The 15550-nt window shown below is 40.6% G+C and overlaps 1 protein-coding gene across 5 annotated transcripts in view; it reads left to right on the top strand.

The window, feature by feature from the left end:
* The window catches only part of LOC132384731 (zinc finger protein 148-like), a 108339-nt gene that overhangs the window by 76972 nt on the left and 15817 nt on the right, over positions 1–15550 (top strand). For all 5 annotated transcript variants that reach the window (XM_059956146.1, XM_059956147.1, XM_059956150.1 and 2 more), the window contains one exon: positions 6398–6516. In XM_059956146.1, the coding sequence (XP_059812129.1) occupies positions 6398–6516 (119 nt within the window). The remainder of the gene's footprint in view (positions 1–6397; positions 6517–15550) is intronic.

Raw genomic sequence — 15550 nt, 5'->3', positions numbered from 1 at the left:
ATATAGAGTAATGGAGAGAGATACCACAGAAATAGGTCCTTTGGCCCATTGAGTCCACACCGACAGTCAACCTTTTCATATATCCATCCTCCATTAAACCAATACTGCTTGCATTCTCCCAAACCCATGCACCCCGACCCCACCTCAGATTCTGTCATTTATCTACATGTTAGGGGCAATCAACCTCCTGACTTGCACGTCTTTGAGATGTAAGAGGAAACTGGAATTAACCTGGTGAATCTCTTAAACTACCTCCAATGCTGCCATTATACTTTCTTAGGTAAGGACATCAGAACTGTACACATTACTCCAAGCCTCACCAACAAGTGTAACAAAACTCCTTGTTTCTAAACTCTTAATGTTCTTGCAATAAAGGCCAAGGTCCATTTGCCCCTTTATCTACTCGCTGCTCCTGCCTGCTAACCAATAGCGATTCATGTAAAAGAACACTTAGATTCCTCTGTAACTCACTCATTTGCAGTCTTTTGCTATTTAAAAACGCCTTTTGATTCCTCTTACCAAAGTGTGTGACTTAACATTTGCCCACATTAAACTCCCAAGTGCCCTTTTTTCACTCTCTTTATCGACATCCATTTGCAGATTCACAATTTCCCCATCACAACTTGTACTTCTACCGATGTTCATGTTGGCTGACTTTAATATCTTATCTGCTTCCACCTTCTCTAGATTATTTATGTCCAGAGGATATAACTGAGAGCCCAAAACTGATCCTTGGGAATACCACACCTGTTCCATTCTTCCAACTGGAAAAAATATTTATTCCAGCTCTGTTTTTTATATATTAACCAATTTTCAATCCATGCTGACACTTTTCCTCCAATACCATGAACTCTTGTGCATCAACCTTTCATGTAGCACTTTGTCAAATACATTTTGGACTTGTGTCAGACACAGATTTCCCTCTATCTACTCTGCTTGTTACATCCTCACAAATCTTAAGCAAATTTGTCAAACATGATTTGCCTTCAATTAAACCATGTTAACTAAATTTTATTAGTTTAAGGTTTCCTAAATACCTGGCTGCAGAAAAAAAAATCTATTTGTTCAAGAGAATGGAAAAAATATTAGTCACAATAAGTGTGACATCAACATTAGCACTAGCTTTATCCTGTCCTATTTTCAAACCACATTCCCATTTTGCTCCCCACAGATTCTACCACTTTTCACACTCAGATGGCACATGGAGCAGCTTGTAGAGCTACTGCCTCACAGCACCAGAGACCTGGGTTCAGTCCTGACCTCAGGTGCTGTCTGTGTGGAGTTTGCATGTTCTCCATGTGACTGTGTGGGTTTTTCTTGGGTGCTCTGGTTTCCACCCATATCCCAATGATGTGTGGGTTGTTAGGTTAATTGTCTGCTATAAATGACCCCTAGTGAGTGGGTGAGTATTAGAATGATGGGGAGTTGATGGGAATATGAGGAGAATAAAATAGCTTTACTATAGGATTAGTGTAAAATGAATGGTTAATGGTTGGCATGGATTCAGTGGGCTGAAAGGCCTGTTTGCATGCTGAATCTCTCTATAGCTCTGATCTTTTGTACATATTGAGGTGATTTGCAGTATCCAATTAACCTATCAACCAGCTTAATTTTTTGACATGGGAGGAAACACAGGGAGAATGTGCAGACTGCACACACACATCATCTGGAGCTCAGGATTGAACACAAGTTGCTAGATCTCCATATGATTCAGTTTTTGTGCATGAAATGGCTACCATGCTTGAATATGTGCAAGGTGAGCATGAGTATTAAAAGTAGCAGTACATCTTAGTCATGCTTGATGCCAGATTTGTGTCTGCTTTCCTAATATTTAGACCACGTGAGTGATGTCATTAATCCTATTATGCCAATGGATCTGCTTATCAAACAGAACTCTTTTGGCTACTTCATGTCTTTGGTCCTTCATTGCAGCCTGGTGGGGGGTATCCTAGAACCTCTGATGTACAGGACCTCTCTGTGGCTGTCCTCTTCTACCAAGATTTCAAGGTCAGCATCTGTGAATTGGGTTGTCTGTTCCCATTTTGGCTGCTATGCCTGTGTCATTAATTCTCTGCTCAGGGTTCCATGGTGGTTACCTCATCTATAAGAGGAGGAGGCATGTTTTCAGTGAGTTTTGCATTACCCACTTGTAACTTGCGCCAACAAGGAAATGAATGCAATTGGCCTTTTAGAGTGTATGCACTTTTGGATGAGCCGCATATGTGAGGATCATATTGCAACAGTTCAACCTAGCATTTGTAGTACACAAAGATTTTTTTTATGTTCCTTTAAGACATAGAAGGAAACCATTTGGCCCATTGAATGTATGCCAGCTCTCAGAGCAATCCATTAATCCTGTTCCCTCATATATTCCCTGGAATTTATTCTCCCCACATTCCTATCAATTTGCCCCAGATTTCACCGACATCCTGGGGACAAATCATAGTGGAAAAGTGATCTACTAACCACTTGTCTTTGGGATGTGGAAGGAAAGGGCATACAAGATAGCAAAAGTGAGTGGGAAGTTGGATGATTGGGAAGCTTTTAAAATCCAACAAAAGGCAGCTAAAAATGCTATAAGAAATATGAGGGGAAACTAGCCAATAATATAAAGCAGGATACAAAGCTTTTTCAGTTATATGAAGAATAAAGGGAAGGTGAGAGTTGATATTGAGTCACTGGAAAATGATGCTGGTGAGGTACTAATAGGGGACAAAGAAATGGCAGATAATGCATACTTTGCATTAGTTATTACTGTGGAAGATACTAGCAGTGTGTCAGAGGTCTGTGAGTGTCATGCTATTATGGATTATAATTATTATAATTATAATTATAAGATTATATATTATATTATAAGATTATTATAATTCACTGGAATTTAGAAGATTGAGGGGGGATCTTATTGAAAAGTATAAAATTCTGAAGGGATTGGACAGGTTAGATGTAGGAAGATTGTTTCCGATGTTGGGGAAGTCCAGAACGAGGGGTCACAGTTTAAGGATAAAGGGGAAGCCTTTTAGGACCGAGATGAGGAAAAACTTCTTCACACAGAGTGGTGAATCTGTGGAATTCTCTGCCACAGGAAACAGTTGAGGCCGGTTCATTGGCTATATTTAAGAGGGTTAGATCTGGCCCTTGTGGCTAAAGGGATCAGGGGGTATGGAGAGAAAGCAGGTACAGGGTTCTGAGTTGGATGATCAGCGATGATCAGACTGAATGGCGGTGCAGGCTCGAAGGGCAGAATGGCCTACCCCCGCACCTATTTTCTATGTTTCTATGAAGGAAAAAGTGCTAGGCAAACTCAAAGGTCTTAAGGTGGAATAGTCACCTGGACCAGATGGACTGACCCCCAGAGTCCTGAGAGAGATTGCTGAAGAGATAACAGATGCATTGGTCATGATCTTCTAAGAATCACTTGATTCTGACGTGGTCTTGGAGGATTGGAAGATTGCAAATGTCACTCCACTCTTTAAGAAGGGAGGAAATTATAGGCAGTTAGCCTAACCCCAGTGGTTGGGTAAGTGTTGGAGTCTATTATTAAGGATAAGGTTTCAGGGTACTTGGAGTCTAATGATAAAATACATCAAAGTCAGCATGGTTTCTGTAAAGTGAAAACTTGCCTGACAAATCTAATAGAGTTCTTCGAGGAAGTAATAAACAGGGTGGACAAAGGAGAAACAGTGGATGTCATTTACTTGGATTGTCAGAAGGCATTTGATAAGATGCCACACATGAGGCTGCTTAACAAGATAAAATCCTATGGTGTTACAGGAAAGATACTGGCATGGATAGAGGAATGACTGACAGGCAGGAGGTGGTGAGTGAGAATAAAGGGGTCCTTTTCTGGTTGGCTGTCAATGATTAGTGGTGTCCCTTAGGGGTCAGTATTGGGTCCACTACTTTTCATATTGCTTGTCAATGATTTGGATAATGGAATTGATGGCTTTGTGGCAAATTTTGCAGATGATACGAAGATAGTTGGAGGGGTAGGTAGTGCTGAGGAAGCAATGCGATTGCAGCGGGACTTAGACAAATTGTAAGAATGGGCCAAAAAGTGGCAGATGGAATACAGTGTTAGGAAATGTATGAATATGCATTTTGGTAAAAGGTGTAGATTATTTTCTAAATGGGGAGAAGGTTCAAACATCAGAGGTGCAGAGAGACTTAGGAGTCTTCATGTAAGACTCCCAGAAAGTTAATTTCAAGGTTGAGTCTGTGGCAAATGCAATATTCACATTTATTTTAAGGGGAATAGAATATAAAAGCAAGGAAATATTGTTGGGGCTTTATGAGACACTAGCCAGACCTCACTTGGAGTATTGTCAACAGTTTTGAGCCCCATATCTCAGAAAGGATGTGTTGTCATTGGAGAGAGTCCAGGGGAGGTTCACGAAGATGATTCTGGGAATGAAGGGATTAACATATGGGGAGTGTTTGGCAGCTTTGGGCCTGAACTCACTGGAATTTAGACAAATGTGGGGCGGGATCTCATTGAAACCTATCGAATGTTGAAAGGACTAGATAGGGTGTGTGTGGAGAGGATATTTCTTATGGTGCGGGCATCCAGAAGTAGAGTGCGCAGCCTCACAATTGAGGGACAACCTTTTAGAACAGAAGCAAGGAGGAATTTTTTTTAGTCAGAGAGTAGTGAATCTGTGCAATGCTCTGTCACAGACTGTGGTGGGGGCCAAGTCTGTGGGTATATTTAAGGCAGAAGTTGTTAGTTTCCTGATCAGTCAGGGCATCAAAGGATATGGCAAGAAGGCAGGTGTACAGGGTTGAGTGAGATCCAGATTCAGCCATGATGGAATGGTGGAGCAGACTCAATGGGCTGAATGGACTAATTCTGCTCCTATATCTTATGGAAACCTGCAAGGTTACAGGGAGAATGTGCACATCCCACACAGTTACACAGGAGGTCAGGATTGTGAGACGGAGACTCTACCTGCTGCATCACTGTGTTGCCTATTTGTGTTTTCTCTGATTGCTTCATGTGCCAGTTAATCAGTATCCATTGGTTACTATCAGTTACGAGAAGCAGTTACTCCATTTTTACATTCATGATTTGAACATTTGCATCAAGTTAGTTCTTAACCTTTTCTATTTCAAAAAGAACACCCCATATTTTTCAAGTCTTCCCACCTAACCCTAGTATTATACTCTCCTTCCACCTCTCCAGGTCCTGGCATCCTTCCTAAAGTGTAATATGTAGAATTGCCCACAGTATTTCAGCTGAAGCTCAACAATGTCAGAGCCTTCATTCTCAGAACGTAATATACCAACCCTTTTAAAGTGTCACTCTTAGTATGTTAGTCTCTTAGTGGCCACTGAAATTTCTCTAAATGTGATACTGATGTGTTGGTCTTATTTCATTATCAATGTTGTGTATTAATTCTCTGTGACAATGTGCCATTATGGATTCATCACTCTGGTGTAAATCAGAGGAACAAATAATGCACTTTACAAAGAATTTCAATCTTATTATGGAAATGTACAAGACACAGTATTTACATAATTGGCTTGGAAACTTGTTATGCTGCATGGACCTTCATTGTTTTGACAATATAACAGTCTCCTCAGCATTTAACATAAGAGACCACTGAATTTAATTTTCTGGCTTCTCACTTTCACAGTACCAAAACAAACTAATCACTGTGATACAGTAATATATTTCAGCTAGATCCCAAGCACCTTGCTGCAACACTCAAACTTCACATCTTTAGTGTCATGCTCTTAGCATTGTAATCTTAACAGTGGCCCTTGTTGGTGGAACTGTGGCACCATAGTTTACTGACTTCTCAGTATGACAGTATGACACAGTAATATGCTAGGGCAAGTGTTTCTTTCCAGTCTTCATATATGAACTCCTGATGGCATAATCTGTATAATTGACTAAGAAAACCCAGGTTTTCCATTAACTGCTACCAGCCATTACAACATTTAAGATCAACAGTTGGCTTTAATGTCTCTGGAAAAATTAGCCAAGATTACAGGTTATGATTTGCTGTAAAGCATACCCCTGCTATGTTCAGGTCAGGACTGACTTGGGTCCTGTATCGTGGACCCATACAGCTGAATAGTTTGTCAATAATCCAGGCTTACTCAAGAAGAATTGCTGCTTCAGAAATGTACAGAAAGAGGCATACTGCATCGAGGAGTGGACCTGAACAAGTAAGTCCATTAAGGAGTGGAGAAACTTGGAAGGGGGTGAATTATAGTTTATCTTCCTTGGAGTTTAGATTCCATTCCCAGCCAACTGTACAGATTAAAACACTTCAATTCAAGAGTTAAGCTCGGAGCAGGAATCTGCAGTTCAAGTTAGAAGTTATTTTAGGTCACGAAATTTTGTATGTTGCAAAAAGACATGTATTAGATGATTCTTAATTTAATTTCACAGGTGAGAAGCCATTCCACTGTGATGAATGTGACATGCGGTTTATTCAGAAATACCACATGGAACGACACAAACGGACTCACAGTGGAGAGAAACCATACCAGTGTGAATACTGCCTTCAGGTACTGTATTACAAGAGCCATGTGAATACTACCTACAAGATCTGTATTATAGGAACCATGTGAATAATGCATTTAGAAACTGTTGCAAGAGCACTGTCAATAATGCTAACCAAAACTGTATTACGAGTAATTATGCCTACAGGAATATTATGTCAATGCTGCCAACAGAACAGGTAGTGCAGCAGCATTGTGAATACTGTATAAAGAAACTGCCCATCAGAGCAGTTTGAATGCTGCCTACAGATAGGATCTTGCAGGAATATTGTGAAATCTGCTGCCAGGGTGGTATTAACAGGAGCAGTGTTAAAACTGCCTTCAGGAATTGTATTACAGGAGTAGGGTAATTCCTGCTTAGAAGAACTATTATTGAAGCAGCTTCAAACAAGAGAAAATCTGCAGATGCTGGAAATCCGAGCAACACACACAAAATGCTGGAGCCACTCAGCAGGTCAGGCAGCATCTATGGAAAAGCGTACAGTTGACATTTCGGGCCGAGACCCTTCAGCAGGACTGAAGAGAAAATGCTGAGTTCCTCTAGCATTTTGTAATTGAAACGGCTTCACTGATTTCTACTGGAATTTGTATTACAGAAGCAACCTGCCTCCAGGAACAATGTAATTACCACCAACAGGAGGTTTTGTGCAAGAGCAAGACGAATGCAGGAGCCTTGTCAGTGTAGTATTGTGAATACTACTTACAGAAACTGTATTACATGAGCATTATCAGTGCTACTTGCATGAACTGTATCAGCATAATGTGTACTGCTGGAAGGAACTATTTTATAAGAGCTGTGTCAGTACTACCTATAAAAATGGTATTATAGGAGTAGTGGCAATACTGTCTAGAGGCTTCCTGAATATATTGACTTGAGGAATTGTAATAGTAAATCTGTGTGTGTGTTTGCTACAGTTCCTCTAGTGCAGTTGTCATGTCCATTCTTTTTGTGAGAACTGTGTTTCAGCAGCAGTGTCAATGCTGCTTGCAGGAACTGTCGACATTACCTGCTGCTGAAGGCAGTGCACAAACTGCACCCATAGTGTAGACCCAGTAGTCAATACAGTAGTTCTAACACAGCTGCTGTTAGCAGTATTTGTACTGCTTATTTATAGCATTTCCTGTATGCTATGTTTACACTGCTTCTGTAAGACAGGTAGATCTTTATGGAGCACCATTAAACTGCTTCCAGCAACTGTATTGCCAGCGTAGTTTAAGTAATGTCTTATGTGAGCTACGACACTGGAGCAATGTGAATACTGCTCAAAGGGAGGGTGTAATAGGGTGAGCATGAATGCTGCTAAGAAGAATTGCATGACAGCAGTAGTTTAAGTGTTACCGAAGGTACTGTTTTACACAAGGTGTTTGAATGTTGTGCACATAAACTATATGTGCAGTCCTAAAAGAGCAGTGCCAATCTTGCCTGCAGGAACTATAGAGGTGTTGTCAATATTTATTGCAGCAACTATCACTGCCTTCTGGAATGGCATGATAGGTGTACTTTGTGGAGTCTATGGTGTTGTATGGTCAGATCAGTGTGAGTGCTTCCTTTAGCATGTGTGAAATACTTTATGTTTAATTTTTATAAGAACTGTATTCCACAAATAGCTCGTATGTTGCCAACAAAAACTACCGTACAGAGCCATAGATTTGTCACAGCTTAAGAAGCTGTTTGGTCCATTGTGTTTACAATCTCATCTATCCCATTCTCTCTGCTCTTTTCCCACAGCTTGAGAAATTATTCTGTTATCAAGTATTTGAAATTTCTGATTCTTGCCATCTCCAACATAGTGAACTCCAGATCATCTCTACTGTTTAAAATGATATGTATCTTTTAATCACTATTTTAAGTCCGTTTCCCCCGGTTCTTGAATCACCTACTAATGGAAGCAGCTTCCCTCTATTAATATCTCTAAGCTCACCAAAATCATATCCATCTCTATCAAATCTCCCTTCAAGCTTCTTTGCTCTGGGAGGAATAATGCAAGCTTTTCTGGTCTAAACCTACAGCTGGAATCCCTCAGCTCAGAATATACTCTCATCATTTTTTTCTGCACCCTTTCGAAGATTTTCACATCCTTTTCAAAGTTAGGTGAACAGAATTGGATGTGATGCTCTAACCATCCTTTTACATATATTCAACGTTTTCCTGCTTTTGTTCTCAAAACCATTGTAGTATTTATTACCAAAGACTATCATTGTTTCTTGCCAGAACTACAAATTACAAGAATTCTTTAATGCTGCATACAACAGTGGCTAGAGAAACTTTTTGAGATCTGTGCCGTGACTGTCCGCAAAAGCTCAATTACAGGTGTCATGATTATACTTCCAGTAGAATATACGTTTGAGAGCAACATCAGCTTTGGCCTAGAATCTATTACAGGAGCATTGTGAATATTGCTACAGGAGCTGTTACTGTGTTGTCACTCCTGCTTACAGTGACTTTTAATGGATTGTGCAATGTTGCCTGTATTTCTTGACCTTGCGTCATGCCCCTGGATCCATTACACAAAGTACATTTTTGTGCTAAATGTTGCCATATGGATGAAGACAGGGGCCTAGTCCAACCCACATTGCCCCAACATCCTCTCTAGAGATTGGAAAAAATTACAAGCAGCTTCAGTCTCACAGTCTACAAAGACAGTGAAGCCTACACAAAAGATTATAAAATCACCCTAGCTATTCTGAGGAAATAGTTTGTGCCTTGACACAGACCTATTTTCTAGATGGAAGGAGCTAGAGGGTACATGCTGGGCAGAAAACCAGGACTTCAACACTGACCCCACACCAAAGGTCCCACTCTTTGATCTTTCCCTAAAGACAGTGGATAGTCCTCAACAAAATCCACGCATGCCATGAACAATTTGGTCATAACTCCACAAATGGAAGATACTATGTGTGTCAAGGAGCCCTTGTGGTCCAGAGTCCCAAACCATGAAACACATTACATCAACCAAGAATGAAGTTTTATTTTCATTTCATACAAGAGAGGATGACAGCTCAGGAGAACTGAAACAGGAATAGTGTCAATACTAACTTCAGCAAGAGTCTCACTACAACACGGCGAATGCTACCAACAGGAGAGGAATGAACAGTTAACATTTCAGGCCAAGACCTTTCATCAGGACGAGAAAGGAAGGCGGTAGAAGCCAGAATAAGAAGGTGGGGGGAGGGGAAGGAGTACAAGCTGATAGGTGAAGCCAGGTGAGGAGAAAGGTGGGGGGGGGGGAGGGATGAAATAAGAAGCTAGGAAGAAAAGGTAAAGTAAATGGCCAAAGAGAAAGGAATCTGATAGGAAAGGAGAGTGAAACATGGGAGAAAGGGAAGGGGGGGGGGCATCAGAGGGATAGGCAAGGTGGGGAGAAGAGGAGTAAGAGGGGAGCCAGAATGGAGAATGAAAAGGAGAGAAGGTGGAAGGGGAGAAATTAACTGGAGTTGGAGAAACTGGTGTTCATGCCATCAAGTTGAATTACAAGACCAGTGTGATAACTGCCTCCTGGAATTGTGCTACCAAGCAAGGGTACTACAAGAACTGACTTACTACAGCACTGTCAATACTGCATTAAAAAAATTGTATTCTACTGCACGTACAGCTTACATATCACAGGAATAGTCTCAGTTCTGACAGGAACTGCATTACTGAAGCAGTGCTAATATTCCTTGCAAAATCCATTGTAGCCACCATCTTTATTGTGCTGATTGGAGCTGTTTTACAAGAGCACTCTCAGTGTTATTTATGGGATTTACACAGCAACCCTAACTGATACTGCCAATCAGAACTGTATTAGAGGAGTGGTGTCAATGCCTGCAAGAACCTTATTTCAAAAGCACTGTGAATATTACCTGCAGGTATAATGCTGCTGTACTAGATTCTGTACAAGAGGCTGCTTTAAACTGACTAAGCAATCAATAGTGTGAAAACTGCCTGCAGACACTTGTCAAAAGGAACACTCTTACAGGAGCTAAATGAACTAAATGCAGGAATGGATGTCAATAGTCTGGGCAGTGTCTGTGTTACAGGATGTTTGTGTATACTGTTCATTCAGCCTGAATTACTAGAGTAGTGTGTACACAAACTTGGGAATTTTATTAAAGGAACTTCGTCAATTCTGCCTCACTACAGGACTTGTTCTACAGGAACAGCATTAGTATTGACTGCAGGAAATATTATACAACGTACTGTTTCATTGAGTGCTTTCCATATTTCCCAGGTGACATGTAATCCAGACACAATCAGAACATTAACTGCATGTTACTGTTCTGCAAGAGCAGTGCTTAAACTACTTCACCCTATGTGTCATGTTTGCTCATTTTGTGATGTTCTCACCTCTTGGAGATTGAATTCAAGCTTGTGGTAACTATAGAAAGAATGCAGATGAGATTCACCTGGATGTTGCCTGGAAAGGAGGGCGTTAGTTGCAAGGAGAGATTTGATAGGTCAGGATTGTTCTCACTGGAGCGTTGGAGGCTAAAGAGTGACCTTTCAGAGGTTTATAAGATTATGGGGGGCATAGATAAAATGGATAGATGGAATCTTTTTTTCCCTGTGTTGCGGAGTCTAGAACTAGAAGGCACAGGTTTAAGGTGAGAGGGGAGATTTGAGGGTACACTTTTCGTGTAAAGGGTGATAAATATCTGGAATGATTTGCTGGAGGAATGGCAGATATAGTTACAATATTTTAAAGGCATTTGGGCAGGTACTTGGATAGAAAAAGCATAGAAGGATGTGGGTTTAATCTGACTAATTACCACTGACCTGGTCTTTGTTTATTAGTGAAGTGGTAGAAGTTATCTTAAGTACAAATAAGTGATATTTACTTGCCAGCAACTTTCTCTGATGTCCAACTTGAAATCTGGCAGTGCCATTCATCTCCCATCCTTGGCTCAAGCATGGACTAAAGAGCAAAGTTTGGCATGAATGAGCCCTGCTAAAACAGAAGCCAGTAGGCATCAAGGGAAAGGCACTTCAGTGGTTAGAGACATAACCTCATATGAAAGGAGATGCTTGTTGGGTCAATCATTCTAGCCCCAGGATATCACTTCAGGAGATCCTCAGGGTTGTGTCCAAGGTCCAACTGTTTTCACATTATGTCAGTTCCCCTCCAAGTACAAACCATCCCAACTTGGAAGCATACTTATTGCTGGTCCTTCACCAACATTGGGTGTAAACCCTGAAACTCCCATCCCCAACAACACCGGGAGCACCTTCACCACAGAAGGACTGCAGTGGTTCTAGAATGCAACTCATTATGGAAAGTTAGGGTTTGGTAATAAATGGCTACATAATAAAAATAAATTAATTAATTTTAAAAATTCTGTTATCACCTGAACAATATGAGTTGATGAAATCATGCCTATAGATTCTATGTTAAAGGAACAATTTTAATATTGTCACCAGTTATTGCTTTTGAGATAACTGCAAACACCACCAATGTATAAAATTAATACAACAAAATTGGACGTTCTGACTAGAGGCAATATTTTCAAGGGGCAATGTATAACTTCTAGATTATGAATACTTCCTGTCTAATTACTGCATTATAGGAGAATTGTGGTCACAATCTGAAGTAGTATACCACAGGAGCTCTGTCGCCTTGGGTACTTTATAAGAAACACCATGATAAAACCTGCTTAGCTGGTACTGGATAACATGAATATTTTGGAAAATTACCATATAGCACTTGCAGTCTGAAGCCCTTATCCCAGGAACAATAAAAATGTTTTCCACTATGTTATCTCCATAAGTCTATCAGTACATGGGCAGACACAGAAATGCTGCTTCAAAGAGGTCAATGATGAAGGTCTCAAGTGCCTCAAGAAAGCTCTCCTCTGACCAGCAATTGATAGAAACCGCAGAGTATCTATGTCACGGACAACCCAAATGAGCACATGTAAAGAGACCTGACTTTTCTGCCAGAAAATTGCTTTTTACGCTGTATGTCATTGATTTGGACTATGGGATTAATGGATTTGTGGCTAAATTTGCCAGTGATACAAAGATAGGTGGAAGAGCAGGTAGTGTTGATGAAACAGAGAGCCTGCAGAGAGACTTAGATAGTTTAGGGGAATGGGCAAAGAAGTGGCAATGAAATACAATGTTGGAAAGTGTACGGTAATGCACTTTGATGGAAGAAATAAATAGGCAGACTATTATTTAGATGGGGAGAGAATTCAAAATGCAGAGGTGCAAAGGGACGTGGGAGTCCTTGTGCAAGATACCCTAAAGGTTAACCTCCAGGTTGAGTCAGTGGTGAAAAAGGCGAATGTGATGTTGGCATTCGTTTCTAGAGGTGTAGAATATAAGAGCAGGGATGTGATGTTGAGGCTCTATAAGGTACTCGTGAGACCACGCTTGGAGTATTGTGTGCAGTTTTGGGCTCCTTATTTTAGAAAGGATATATTAACATTGGAGAGAATTCAGAGAAGATTCACGAGAATGATTCCAGGAATACAGTATTAGTAATAAAATGCCCAATTGAACTAATCCCTATCATTCCTTGCGCGTTTATGTTAAGAGCCTCTTGAACACCTCAATCGTATGTGCCTCTTGCAGTGTATTCACAAGACTCACCATTCTCTATGTAAAAGCTTGCATCTTTGAACTCCTTTGAATTTACCCCGTTGTGTTAAATGTATGCACTCTAGTATTAGACATGTCTGCACTGGGAAAATATAACTGGTTGTCAATCTATGCCCCTCATATTTTATAAACCTCTATTAGATTTCCCCTCTCCACCGCTCCAGAACAAACAACTCAAGTTTGTCCAACCTCTCATTACAGCACATGTCCTCTAATCCAGGCAACATCCTGGTGAACCTCTTCAAAGCCTCCAAATCCTTCATACAATGGACGACCAGAATTAAATGTAATACTCCAGGCGCAGTCTAACTAGACTTTTATAAAGCTGCACCATAACTTAAAGACTTTTGAACTCAATGCCTCAACTAATAAAAGCAAGCATACCATGTGCCTTCTTTATCACCCAATCAACCTGTGTAGTTACCTTCAGGGAATGTTAACTTAGACCCCAAGATCCCTCTGCTCATCAATACTGTTAAGGGCCCTGCCATTAAAAGTATCCTGTTCCTTTACATTCGATCTCTGGAAGTGCAACATTTGGCTGAGTTAAACACTATTTGCCATTTCTCTGCCCATACCTACGTGCTGCTGAATTCTTTGATAGTCTTATACACTATCCACAATACTGCAAATATTCATATAATCTACAAAGTTATTAACTCACCCATCAGGTCAGTAATATACAGCATATCATGAACAGCAGAGGTTCCAGTACAGATCCTTATGGAACTGCACCAGTCACAGACTTAAGCCAGATTAAGTCCCATCAACTACTACTCTCTGTCTTCTATGGACAAGCCAATTCTGAATCCAAATAGTTAAGTCACCATGGATGTCTAGCATCTCAATCTTCTGGACGAATCGTCCATGACGTTCTTTGTCTAATGCCTCACTAAAATCCATGAAGACAACTTCATCAGTTCTACCTTCATCAATAACCTTGATCACCTCCTTGATAAACTCAATCAAGTTAGTAAAGTAGAACTTGCCCCACATGAAACCACGTCTCTAATTAGGCCATGATTTTCCAACTCCTATCCCTAAGAATCTTCTCCAGGAACTTCCTTTCCACTGACGTGAGGCTCAGCAGTCTTTAGTTTCCAGGATTATCCCGATTTCCCTTCTTGAACAATAGAACAGCATGAGCTACTTGCCAGTGCTTTGGGACCTCACCTGTGGTTAGGAAGGACAGGAAGATATTGGTCAAGGCCTCAGCAATCTCACCTCTTGCCTCTCTCAATAACCTGGGGTATATACCATTAGGCCTTAGGGACTTATTCGCTTTAATGTTTGTCAGGAGAAACCTAAACTAGCTCCTTCTTTATCTGAAAATGCTGTAGCACAGTAGTATGTTCTACACTGATCTTTATTCTCCATGTCCTTTGGTAAATACTGATACAAAGTACTCATTTAGAACCTGACCCACATCCTCCACATCCAAGCACGTGCTTCCACCTTAATCACTGTTATCCTCTTGTTCTTGATGTATGTATAGAATGTTTTGGGATTCTGTTTAATCCTTGCCAAGGACTTTTTATGACCCCTCCTGGCTTTTTTCCTAATTCCCTTTTGAGTTCTTTCCTGGCTTCTTTATAATCTCCAAGGGCTGTGTATGATTTTAGCTTCCTAAAATATGCTTCCTTTTTCTTTTGACTAATTTCACCACTTCTCTTAGTGTCCAGGGTTCCCTTACCTTGCCATACTTCTGATTGGAACATACCTGTCCTACATTCTGTGCAGTTGGTCTTTAAACACCCTCCACATGTTAGATGTAGATTGTCTAAAAACAGCTATTCCCAATAAACTCTACCTAGTCCCTGCATAATACGCTGATAATTTGCCTTGCTGCAATTTAATACTCAACTCATTACCCAACATCAGGTCCAATATGGCTCTTCCTCTTGTTTGACTATCTACATATTGATCTTAAAAAACCCCACTGGACGCAGCTAACAAATTCTGCCCATCTCTAAACTTTAAAGGGGTCCTAGTCTATATCAGGGAAGTTGAAGTCACCCACAACACCAACCCTGTTTTTTTACACACTTTCCCCTAATCTTTCTACATACCTGTGCCTCAATTTTCTGTAGCTATTGGAGGTCTGTGATATAACTCCATCAGAGTGATTGCAACTTTCTTACTTTTGAGTTTGACCCATATAGACTCAGTGGATGAACCCTCTATTATGTTCCTTCTCAGTGCAGCTGCGATATTGTCCCTGATTAACAGCATAACCCCCTTCCTATCCTTACCCTCATCTTTACCATTTGTAATCACCAAGAGAAATGCAGAGTGCACCACTATGCCTTTGACTCTGTCAGCTAAGATGGACTGTACGGACATTTTCTCAAACATTGTCTTCCTCAGAAATTTGCCCCCATTTTATTGCTGCTATATGATGGCATGCTAGCCATTGTTTTACTTAACAGGTCCAGTTAATTTACCTAAGAAGGCTGTGCC

Source organism: Hypanus sabinus, chromosome X1, assembly GCF_030144855.1.
Source record: "Hypanus sabinus isolate sHypSab1 chromosome X1, sHypSab1.hap1, whole genome shotgun sequence".
Classification (NCBI taxonomy): Eukaryota; Metazoa; Chordata; class Chondrichthyes; order Myliobatiformes; family Dasyatidae; genus Hypanus; species Hypanus sabinus.
The sequence above is the reverse complement of the archived record's forward strand: the minus strand, read 5'-3'. Positions and strand labels throughout refer to the sequence as shown.